Here is a 12,726-nt window from a genome sequence, read left to right as displayed (position 1 = left end):
AATCTATGCAACAAGGGTTTTAATTTAAGACTTTTTGTCCACTTTGCTCATCATTTCATACTCTTCTATTTCATCAGTTGTTTATTATATTTTTAATGATCAAGGTATTAATTGACCTATCAAATATAATAGATGTATTCCCCGTGCAACGCGAGGGTAAAAAACACTAGTATAAATTAAATCGATAGATTAAGTAAAAATGAGCTGTAGTACTGGCACAATGTCCAGCGGCCAACAAGAAAATAAAATCCTTTCAATTATTTAATCCACAAAAATAGTGGAAGAATAATCTTATATGATAAATGTATGCTACCAAGTCGAATTATATTTTACTGCCCTGATGGTAAAAATAAATTAGGAAAAGAAAAATTCAATGACATAAAAGCCTAAAAGTCAAATAAATCTCATATGACCAAGTACAAGATTGCTGACACTCGAGACTAGGCACGACGACGACGAGATGTACGTTTCCTCCCAAAGGAAATTCCCCAATGAGAGCCTGCAACAAAAAACTAGCAAATCAAGACTTGGGAAAACATGAAAAATGATAAAAGATACAAAGCTAAAATATATTTTTAGATTCCAAAATAATTTACAAAGAGCAAAACCACAAGAGACAACCATCTATTGCAATATGTCGAGTTCAAAATGATAAGTAACTAGTCTTCAGATTCATGTTTAAAATATCAGGGATGTATAATATAAAGCAGATGAGTCAGTTTATCTCATTCAACCAACTAACTTCTGATCACCTCTGGATCTGTAGTCCGGAATTCACTGCTGATTGAGAAAATAATTACACTCACCACCCATCTTATATTAGTATTGACTTGATCAACCAAATAACTCCACCAAATAAATTTTATATATCAAGGTTTCTAGAGTACCTTCCATTTTGCTACCCTACACAGTTTATCATTGAATTGGGGCATTATGATTCATTCAACAATCAACAGTAAATACACAGTTGACTTCACATCGTACCACAGAAATCTCCATAGAAGATGAATTTGCAACACAAAAAGCATCAAAACTGGAAAAGAGTCGTAAAAATAGCAAAATCAAAAGACAAGATTAGAAACATACCACAATAAATCAGTCCTCCTCCATTGGTACCTCTGGAATCTCATCTCTTTTTTCTTCAATAGGCTTTATTAACATAGAGACTGGAACGGGTATTGCATTGTCAAGGAAAGAATATGGAACACAGAAAATTATATATGTTCGTCACAATCATAAAATGGTTGGTTTCACATAAATTAGAATTGGACACATGCTATATTTTACACAATACTTTTGGTTTAAATCAATCAAACCCTTCAATAAAAAAAGGGAAACACCCCAACTCCCCAAGACATGCCACTTGCAGTGACAACATATATTTGCACATGTATTTTTCTATATTGAATACTTAGTGTTTACTTACTGAAATTTAAATGAAAAAGAATAAAGAAATGATCTTTTCAATGTGGTTGTCTGTGCCTGCATACAAATTACTGCAGTATTACATCATTTCTACTTGGAACTTCTGCTGAAATATAGAATGTGTTGCCAGGGCTGAACTATTGACACCATATAAAAATCAAGACATTAAGAAGTGAACAGCAGATCCTGTGATGTTTTATTGCAAATATTCATGTTCAGATTGCTGCAGATATTAAAAGACTTCATATTATTATTAACAGGGTTGTCAATCTCAGAAAGCAGACCCAAAAAACACTAGAGGGCACATAGCGGGATGGCCGCTTCGCTAAAGGAAGAGGAGGAAGAAGGCTGGAGGACGCCGGAGAAGTCGTCGGAAGCTTGGTAGTGCTCGTCGGAGGTCTCGCGGTAGCTGGGCATCAGCAGCTGGTAGTTGGGTTAGAAGTTGACATGTTGAGGAGGACGCATAAATGAAACACAAGACAAAATACTGTTTCATTAATTTATACGGAAACCCCCAAAATGCCCCTAGAAAGTTTGACCTAGTGTTTAAATTTGGGGGAAACTTTGGGGTTTTCACCTCGGTTGCCTAGGGTTTTCGATCTCTCTTTCCTCTCGCGCCACTATAGCGTCGCAATTCAAGCGATCTAGGCCACATTCTCGCTCATGACCACGACGACAGCTATCCGCACCACTACGACTGTCGCCGTCACGAGGAGGCTCCGCAAAAGCACAGCTTTCACATGCTATTAACAAGCCTGATTTTTAATTATTCATATCATCTGAGTTCTTATTTTCTTGCAATCTCAACATTTAGAAGCTGATATTCAGTTCTGATTTTTAACCTTAAGCCTTCCCTAACCCTCCAGTATGGGGTACACTAAACATGCAATGCCATGCGCATCTTACCTTCTGAAAGAAAACTAGGGTAAAGAAGAACTGAAGAAGGAAAAAAACTAAAGAAAAGGATATAGATTGACATAAGATCATCCTCCTTTTCACCTCGGTTACGGCTGTGGTTCAACTCTTTACTAATTTCAGGTGTAACCTGCAGTAGGGAGATTATCAATCACCGCCAGAATTTTCAAACACAAAAAAAAACACCCAGTCAGATCTAGTAATCTCACTAATTTATGCTTTTGCTTTTCCAGTAGAAACTTCAAGTTATCCTTCTGTTCCTTCTGCAGCTCATTTTTGTACCTAAAAGAAATTTCAAGAGAATACCTTAAAATTGAAGAATAATCATTGCGACAACTTTGTACAGCATAGGAACGCAGGTTATTAATGAAGAAACTGAATCCGACAGTAGGAAGAACAGGTAAGAAAACGTAACTTTTGTTGAATATTGCTCCTCTAACTCTGAGTCAGTGTGATTAAAGAATCATGCAAGAGAGAAATCTATAGGTATAAATTATAATAGTGTCTCTGTTAGTAACTAATTTTTCCCTTTCCCTCTCAATCTAATCCTACTATACTTACCCTACCTATCTAATCCTCTAAACCAAATTCACACCTTTCACTATTCATTGCTAGCTCAGCATTTGGTTATTTTCCATTCTTATTAACGAAGTGAATATTATATTTATTTCCTTTTCTTCATCCTTATTAATCTTTGGGCAATTTTCATCTCCCCTTCAAAATGCAAATGGCTCCTCTTCATTCTGTTGGACTTGCCCATTAGGCGCGGAAAAAAAAATCAACAGTTGGGTTTTACTTCTTGCGTTTCCTTGTCCATACTTAGTGTATTGAGCTGGGCTCACTAATTCTGGAAAGGAACAGTACAGACACAGTCTATTCTAGAAGGCTAGCATATCTAAGGATAAAGGACACTCATCTGGAAGAGTGGGCAAGGGGTCCAATAGGTGTTTGGTACAGGAATGTAGGTAATGAGGATAGGGGAAATGATGTAACCTTAACAAGTCAGCTAACGGACAATGCCTGTGACCTGGGGGTTAGGATTTAGGTTTTTCTTTATTCTGTTTATTTGAACAGGGGAGAATATTTCTACATCTGGGGGAAAGCCTTGACTCTGGGGTGCACTTAAAATGGAAATCCATATTCTCAATATCCAAATTTCCTTTTTCTTTTCATTCCTCATTTAATAAAAAAAAAATATTCAGTACTGGAGTTTCACTCCTGGTTAATGCTCTACCTAGTGTATTAGGCATGTGTATCAGAGAACTAAGGAAAATAGTGAATCACTGACCTCTGCGCAAATGTAAGAAGTGACTGGTGCCATATAACAGGCATTATCCTCGTTTCATTGAGAAACTTCATAAAATGAGCCACAACAGCATCAACCACACGATATGGTAAAGCATATTTCTTCTCCAGAAGAAGCTTTATGAAATAGCTGCAATTATTATCACAATTAGTTTCTATCACATATTGAGGAAAAAGAGTTTTTATTGAAGAATTTTTACAGTGCTATGTTTTCGTAATACATTCCATTAACATTTAAATCATTTTGACAATGTGCGATCACCTTTTTGAAACCTATTGTATTAAGCCTGAACACTCCTCCACCTCTTACTTACAAGCCATAAATTTTGAGTTCACACGTCATATTATTTACTAAACTACTATTTGATATTACTGATGGAAGCTGTTATTCATTTTATTATAACAATCAACAATATTGTGGAACATGTATATTAATTATTAACCAATTTCTGAATTTGAATTGAAGTTTTAAAAATTCCAATTTATGATATGATAGCAATGGTTGAAGCCCCACTTCTTCAATTCAATTTTGCAAAGATGCTTCATCAAACAAAAAATGGATACAATGCTAAATACCTTGTGGTGCCACAATATTCCATCCCAGCAAGCTTCAGTAGTGCAACACTGTATACACATCCAGAAAATTGGGTGTATCAGACATTGGACATGACTCAAACTCAGATGTTTCATTAAGTATCAAACTCTAGCAGTAACAATTGAACTTTGAGGAACAAGAAATAGACTTGCCACTATGTTAGTATATAACAAGAGAGAATTTATAATGAAATGAAATAGTTGAAGAAAATATTACAATTCTTATTTAAAATAATTCAAGAAAGTTATTTTCTTTTCTTCAGAAGTGCTACGGAAAAAGGTCAGGAAATCCAAGCATGCACCTACAACTAGAACACTGAAAATGAAAAAGATTACAGGCAAAGGGTAGGAGATATGATCAAATAAATTTGCACTGCTTACTACAGGAAACTCATCCCTATATCCTTTCTCTAATTATAATTGCAATGTTGTTCAAACTAAAGTCTAAGAAACTGTTAAAATCCTATGTTGTCAATCCCAGATCTCGGCGCGAAGCAGCTGGCCCCAAAATGTGATAGAGGATTGCAGGATGGCTAGGAATAGGGTAGTGTATTTTTGTCTATCTATCTACATATATATATAGGATGTATCTTATGAGAATGATCTTTTTATATGAGAATATAGGAAATTAGGGAATAAATCATCGCCATTAGATCTAATCATGAATGGTCAAGATTAATATCGTACGATGTGAAAGACTCGTACGATTTCAATCTGAACCGCGATTCAAATGATAAGGAGAGACTCAGGGCCAGGGGCGATCTGTGCCCCAAATCAACACAGCTCACGGTTCATATTGCCAAGGCCCTCTTTTGTTCCGAATCGCAATACGGATACAAATCGTATGATTCTTACTACCATGACACTCACGACTCCGGCCATCTGCAACTCACCAAGACCCACTACCCATGACCAAACGTATTAAGATAAGGAATTAGGAGATAGTATTGACAGTTAAAATTTGCCATAGCCCAGAAGCATGAATATTATTGTCTATTGATTATTTTGGAATCATCAAAGAGCGCCTGTGAGTCTGTGATTGACTCACAAACAATCATAGCTGCTTGGCATCAAAAGTAAACACGATGAATTGGTAAACAGTGTGTGATACGGATTGGGTATATAAAGGAAGATAGATGAGCGTCCGCGACTAAAAACTGGGTCCAGGGTAAACTCTTCCTATTTTCATAGTGTCAAATAACCACTTATCCCAAAAGCTTAAGTTGTTGGGTAAGGGCCAAATGAATGGTTTTATATTATATTCTAACACGCCCCCTCACGCAAGAGCCCTTTGGCCTTGAAGCGTGGATAAATGCAAAGGCCCACATACCATGTGCTTAATTAAATTCCACTTTTTAATTAGAAAGTGAGGGGAGCAAGGATCGAACTCTAGACCTCTCGGCCATAGAGGCTCTGATACCATGTCAAGTAACCACTTATCCCAAAAGCTTAAGCTGTTGGGTAAGGGCCACATGAATGGTTTTATATTATATTCTAACACATAGTAGCAAACTAGCAATATAAGTCATAGATCTTGAGAAAGCAAGGGCGAAGAGAGTAGGGAAAGTGAGGAGTGGGTCGAACTCTTCCTCCCATCTAGGCATTTTATCATCGCAAAAACCTAGAAGTACCTCCAAAAAACACCCCCAACATTTAAAATTGGAGGAAATTTTCAAAAATGTCGGACCTACGGGATCTCGTTGGGATTTACAACATAGTTAGAATCTACATTGGAATTATGGGATTCTAGTTGGGGTTTATAAGGCCTTGTGCTCTCGAACTACAACATCTAGTTTTTGTACTATGGTTCTCCAAAGACTCTTTTCAATTGGTATCAAAGCCTTCTACAATGCCTCTCAATTGCAAATGAGCATGCAGAGGGCTAGTTTATAGCCAACTTGAATGGGTGCCAAGGCTGCAGAGCAAGGTGGGATATTAGGTCCATTGGCAAGGTATGGGACTTCAGTCTCATATTGGAAGTATGAGATTCAAGTGTGCAGTTTATAAGGCCTCAAGCTCTCCAACTACAATGGCTAGCTATTGTGGTATGTTACTCCCAAGATTCTTACCAAAAACCAACTCTTAATTACTATGCTACAGAGCATTTTCACCAACCAAAGATAGTGTTAAAGAAGGATTATTGAAATACACCAGGATTGATGAGGCTGTGAAAAATCCGGAAGCACCGGTTCATTGGTTGATCACAAGGGGAATGCAAAGCCTTCTACAAAGACTCTTCTCAATTGGCATCAAAGCCTTCTACAATGCCTCTTTCTCGATACTCGATCACAAGGGGAATGCAAAGGGCAGAATCAAATTAAAGTAAAACCAAGGGTGAAAAAGCATTGCATAGGAGATTAGCGAGTGTTTGTTTCAAGGGAAACCAAGTTGTTGCGTGAATTAAATATTATAAGCAAATTACCTAATCTAAAAAGTCACGAGGCTCAAAGACAAAATTTATAGGGACAATTGAGATTCTAACTACACCAAGCTTTTGACATGAAAAAGAGAGGATGCACTATCTCCCCTGCATCTTTGGTTGTCGAGAAAAGGCAAGAAAATAGAGGAAACTTATCGAGTATCAAGAAAGAAGGAAAGAAAAAGGAAAAAATGGCTATGACACATGAGAGAAAAACCTACAAATAAATGAGTGGCAAAATAAATGAATTCATTATGGGATGATTCACTCTAAGCCATATACCCAGCTAAGTCTTCAGCATTTGTGGGTTAGGGTCAGAGAAGACCACTAATATAGGGGGCCAAAATAGAGTGGGTTACACAAGGGGAGAAATGGGGTGGGTTGTGGGCTATCATCCATATTGAAAACTATAATGGCATACATCTCAATGCACTCTTCATAAGAGAACCAAACATGCCATGCATCTAATTTGAATTATTCAAATTATGACTGACTAAGTTAACATACCTTGAATGAAGTGGAGGAATAGAAACCTTTTCTATAATGCTTCCAACAATGACTGCTTCCCTGAGAGTGCATGTGCGCGACTGTAAATGAAGAACATTGTCAAACAACGCCAGAAAAATGAATGAACATGCAGATTTGTAGGTTTTGTTGACACCAGCTACAGCTTGCACAAACTATAATATGAATATTATATTCTCCTTCAATGAATAAATTCAAAATTATTACTCCCTCCGTCCCCATTTATAAGTCACATTTTGAGAGATTTTTTTGTCCCAAAATTTAAGTCCCTTTATAATACCAATGACAATTTATTACTCTTTTTCCAAACTTACCCTCATTATTTAATATGAAAGAGATAGTGTCATTTTGAAAAACTCTTAAATTGGAGAGAGAAATTTATGGGTAATTTAGGAAATTTAATAAAACTTTTTACAAATTTATTGCACATAACTACCTTTCTTAATCCTAGAGAATGAGGTAAAAGTGACTTATAATAGGGGACGGAGGGAGTATTAATCATAGTGCAAGTCGTTCTAGTTTCCTAAATAAAAAGAAATATATTTGTAGAGCTACAAGACATAGGAGGAGGTGGATGTATTTACTCAAATAATAATTGTTATAGGAAATAAACAGATAATGCCACAAAAACAAACAGGATGCGTGCAAACACAAATCTAAAGATTGGGTCCCTCAGAATGACAACAGCACAAATTTATCTGTCAAATGCCTAGGACATAAGGACAGTACCGAAAAATGACTCACAAAGCATCATAAACATGACAGATATCGGTATTTCTAGCTCATTTACCATCAACACCTACATTAAAATCCCATCTATTCCAAATAGTATTTATATTTAGTTTTCCCTTCTTCATTGGTAATTATGACAAAGAACATCGGACATGTCAAGCAACCAATTAACCCAAAAGCTTAAGCTGTTGAGGCTACATGACTGGTTTTATATTATATTATAACACGCCCCCGCACGGCTCACGCTCACGCAAGAGCCCTATGGGCTTGAAGCGTGGACAATACACAGGCCCACGTACCATGTGCTGAAATTCAACTTTTTATTAGAAGAATTGGAGGCGTTAGAGATCAAACCCTAGACTACCTAGTTATAGAGGCTCTCATACCATGCCAAACAACCAATTATTTCAAAAGCTTAACATGTCACTCCAAAGGATATGTGACGCACCAATTCCTCAACACCAGACACAGGCCCATTTTACATTGGATAAACTGAAAACTTCAGAAGTCAGACATTGTTTTACTTGTTCCAAAAGCTTAAATGTGTAATTGGTCAATTAGATGGAGAAGCAAAGCAAAGTCTATACCACCAATTAAGGATAGAATCTTACAAAACAGAATCTAATAAAATATCAAATTACCATCCAATGACTAGTAAGAGAGCATCACAAGGTAAAACTAATATAGATAAGATAATATACCTCACATAGTGGAAACAATATTCCCTTAAAGAAAGCAGCGGGTTTGTACAATGCCTTCTTCAGACTTTGGTATAAAGCAAAATGCAGCCGCTTGTTCTTTCTTATATCTTCTCTCACTCTAGCAAGCAGCACAAGCCTGTAGAAGCGTTCTGCCTTTTTTGCACCTAAATTAGAAGCAAAAATCCTTGTGGCTTGATACATAGCATTTGGAGACCAATTTTCAGGTTCAGTTACATACAGGACCTCCTCCCAGTGTTGCATGGAGGGGATGTGTTTGAATGCCTTAGGAATTTTTCCTATCGTATATCTACTAAGTAGAGTTGCAACACTGCAGCAGGAAAGATAGTAAAAGCAGTGAGAAATGATATGAAAACATCATATTGACCAGCTAAGTAACTCAACAGAAAGGTATTTATTCATCTAATCTATATATTTATAAACAAAAAATTGAATTAGAAATAGTAAATACCCCTTGTATACGTCAATAATGGATTTATCCAATTTAGGCACTGGTCGATTTTCTGCACACAAAATTCATCAAAGTACAAGAAAGAATCAAGATCAAACCTCCAAGGAGCGTGGAGAACATGCGAAGAACAATTAAAAAAACAAAACAAATACAAGGGAAATAAAATGCAGTTGAATATCACCTGAAGCAACCGAAACATCCTTTTCTTTTATTCTTTCAACAATGATGTCTGCAAGTGTTTTCTGGCGACCTGGTTCTTTTGATAAGAATGCTTCCATTAGTCTCTCATCCTCCTCATTAAGCTCCTCCTGAATCTCAACGCAGAATCACAAAAAATCACTTCACTAGTAACACAAAAGGGTTGCAGGAAAAAGCAAACAACTCAATCCAAAATGTTTTACAATCGAAAATTCTAAATAAGCATTGCTAATTATTTTCCACTCTCTACGTGCAAGAAGCCGTGCAGTATATGGAAGAAGTGTCTTTAAGTTCTCAACTCAGTCCAAAATGTAATTGTTGAAAATTTTGAATGATTTGGCATAAAATAACCTGGTTGGGTAATAAAAGAGAATTTCAAACACAATGGTATTCTCATTCCCACCCTCTGATGAGGAACTCTGCAATTCCCCTTATCAAATTATCATCTCTCTGATTGCATTATGCAATTAAAATGCATCGTTGATATTTTAAATTCATTAATCTATTAAAATTGCTCACCCAAATGCATTGTAAAAGTGCCAAATTTGCATATTGGAAGAACAGAAAATAAAATCGCAAATAAATAAATAAAGGAGAAAGCATGAACGAGAGAGTTTACTGAACCTCTTTATATCCACCGAACTGGCTCTGAGTTTCAGGGAATCCAGCAAAGTCATCAACATCATCGTCTTCTTCATTGAGCGTGGCGGCGAGGTCTTGGAGGCCATTAAAGGAGCTCTTGGTGCCGTTGTTGTGGTCCTCCTCCTCAGCCTCCTCCTTTTGCTGAATCAAAGCCTCCTTCATGATCTTCGAGCTGATGCAGGAAGCGATCATCTTCTCTTCCTTCTGGTGCTGTTTGGGAGCCTTCGAAGGTTTCTTCGACTTGGCATATTCAGCGCCATCCGGAACAAACGGTTCCGGATTCTGAATCCTCTCCTTCCTCTTTCCCATCGATGAAGCTCTTCTCCGGCGACCCGCGGCGGCGGAGTAGAGAACCGGAGGGAGGGTGGAATCGGCGACCGGTGGCTGCGGCGGGTTGTAGAGGAAGAAGCAGCAGCAGCTTTGGTGTGGTGAGTAGAGAAGGGATTCTCGTTAGATTAGTTTTAAAGGGTTGTTGATGATGTGCAAAAAAATCATAAACCCTAACACATCATAAACCCTAAAACATCATTTTTCCACAATGAAAAATATATGGTAAATTCTATACGGGAAAGAAAGAAAAAAAAAATAGTTCAAGTTTTTTTTTCTTAATTGCACTTGGTCTCTCACTTAAATCATGTGCCTAATTTTGATCCTTTTTTAAAATTACACTTTTGGTCTCCAACGTTTACGTTTGTTGGCACTTTTGGTTTTTCATTCAATTTTAAATGGTTTTCTGGATTAAAAATTAATAGAAAAAATAAAAATCTAGAAAATTATGAATATTCATCTTCTTCAAAGAACCTTCATCATCATCTTCATCATAAAAACCCAAAATCCCCAAATTTTATTTCATCATCTTCATATTTTCCATCATTTATCATCATTTTCCCCAAATTTCTTCCCCTTTCTACCAGCACTAGGATTATACCCGTTTGTCCGTGCGATGCACGGATAATTTTTCACGAACTCCTCTGTTAACTACTATTATTCAAAATTTGATATATATGGAATAATACAATGATGTATTTTCTAAGACATACAATTTTAATTGATCAAACACTTATATATCGTTATTATCTTATGTTTATGTTTAAATGTTTTATCTTTTTTATATATCTATATGAATTATATGAGTTTCAAATGTTAATTGTGTTTGACCCCCGTCGACTTGTAATTTAGTGCCATCTTTACGGTAAAAAGATGAAAAGTTGGCTGAAATGTAATAATGTATTAGACTATTAGGGAGATAGTTGAAACTAAAAGAAAATATGTATACACATATCCAAGAATAATGATTTATTTATATCTCACTTTCATTCCTATCTCATTTCCACACATTTCTCTATTTTATCTTCCTATATATCTAAGGTGGATGTGGATAAGAAATGTCAAAAAAACATTATTCCATGCGTCCAAACCACTAAAGGGCAATGATAACAGCAAGCACCCCCACAACACAATGAAAAATGAATTCACACAATATGTAGCTCATGCTAATGAAAGTTTCTATGCTAAACAGATCATCAAACAATCATAGAGAACAAAATTGAATAACAACAAATCAAAGTATAATTCTTTTAGAAGACAAAAAGTCAAGTAAATAACAATTCATTCCAATTTAGGTTTGTAGTTCAACATTTTACAATACACTCAGAATCTCATTCAAAATATATATAAGGCACCCTATGTAGGTACCAAAGACTGCAATTAGAGGATAAGCCTTTCTTAGGTATCGTCTCTCGTCTTGGCTTATTGTCCATCTGTATCTCTGCAGCAAAGGGGAAATAAGTCCAATAAAATAGAACTACAATGTAGTTTGCACAATCAAAGCACATCAAGTAAGTTCACCTGACTTTTCTATAACCAAAGGATTAAAATTCGTGACTTTTCTAGGTGTGGTAGGGGTAAGCATATCACCTTTCAAAGTACAAATTGAAGCTTAAAAAACTAAATTGTTTCATTTTTGTGGGCATGTACTCAAATAGCTTGTGGGCATGTAAGAGTATTCACCAGAATTAACTTCTACTTTTCAATTTAACTTGCTTCCTCCTTCATGCACTCACCAAGACCATGCCAATCCACTTAAAAAACTAAATTGTCTTCATACTGAGTAGAAAGTATGATTTCAGAAGAATGTACAGCTCTTCCTGAAACAAATAACAACGCATATTAGGACTGTATTCCCTAAAATAATAAAAAGAAGGTTAGATAAATTCATATTAACAAAGACAACACCAGAGAAATACAAAACGATTTTAGCATCCAAAAGCTTTGAAACAACAAAATTTATAATGAGATTGAGTAATGAGTACACACTTCAGAGCAATATTCATCAATCTGGTTAGTTGTTACCTCATTTGCAAGTCTGTTTGTCTAGTACCAGATGGAGATAAGAGGAACGAAGCTTGAAGACTAAGAAGATGTGCATCTTCGTCAGTATCCTGAACCCCATATAAAACCATTTATAAGAAAAAAAATTATGAAATAAAAACATGATCGAGACCAGAATCGGAGAGAGAGATGCATGGCATTATGTTTTGTAATTTCGACCACCATACTGTAAATACAAAATTAACAGCCACAATCAAGAGTAAGAGATATGATAAAGTAATAAGCAAAATAAGATATTTATACTAACAAATAGATCAAGTACTATTATAGTACAGCATGCCTCACCAGTCTTCTCTGGAGTAGCACTTTTGGCTTTCTTGGCAGAAACTGGAGTTCTTGAAGCATACTCATTGGGTCTCTTTTTGCCCTGATCCACCTACAAAACGTATAGATTAGAGCTGGTGAAGTCT

At 36.1% G+C, this 12,726-nt stretch overlaps 1 protein-coding gene across 1 annotated transcript; it reads right to left on the bottom strand.

Moving 5' to 3' along the window:
• Positions 1-229: 229 nt before the first annotated feature.
• On the bottom strand, positions 230-10,426 carry LOC130737909 (bystin). Its single transcript, XM_057589767.1, has 11 exons — positions 9,908-10,426; positions 9,267-9,393; positions 9,086-9,137; positions 8,617-8,944; positions 7,166-7,245; positions 4,222-4,269; positions 3,629-3,775; positions 2,550-2,622; positions 2,395-2,470; positions 1,087-1,175; positions 230-499 (listed from the first exon to the last, which is right to left on the bottom strand). Exons 1-10 carry the CDS (start codon positions 10,232-10,234, stop codon positions 1,096-1,098), a joined length of 1,338 nt encoding a protein of 445 aa, XP_057445750.1. The 5' UTR covers positions 10,235-10,426; the 3' UTR covers positions 230-499; positions 1,087-1,095.
• Between the last annotated feature and the right edge of the window lie 2,300 nt (positions 10,427-12,726).

This window comes from Lotus japonicus, chromosome 2, assembly GCF_012489685.1.
Source record: "Lotus japonicus ecotype B-129 chromosome 2, LjGifu_v1.2".
In the NCBI taxonomy this organism is placed as follows: domain Eukaryota; kingdom Viridiplantae; phylum Streptophyta; class Magnoliopsida; order Fabales; family Fabaceae; genus Lotus; species Lotus japonicus.
This window is presented reverse-complemented; position numbering and strand designations above follow the sequence as displayed.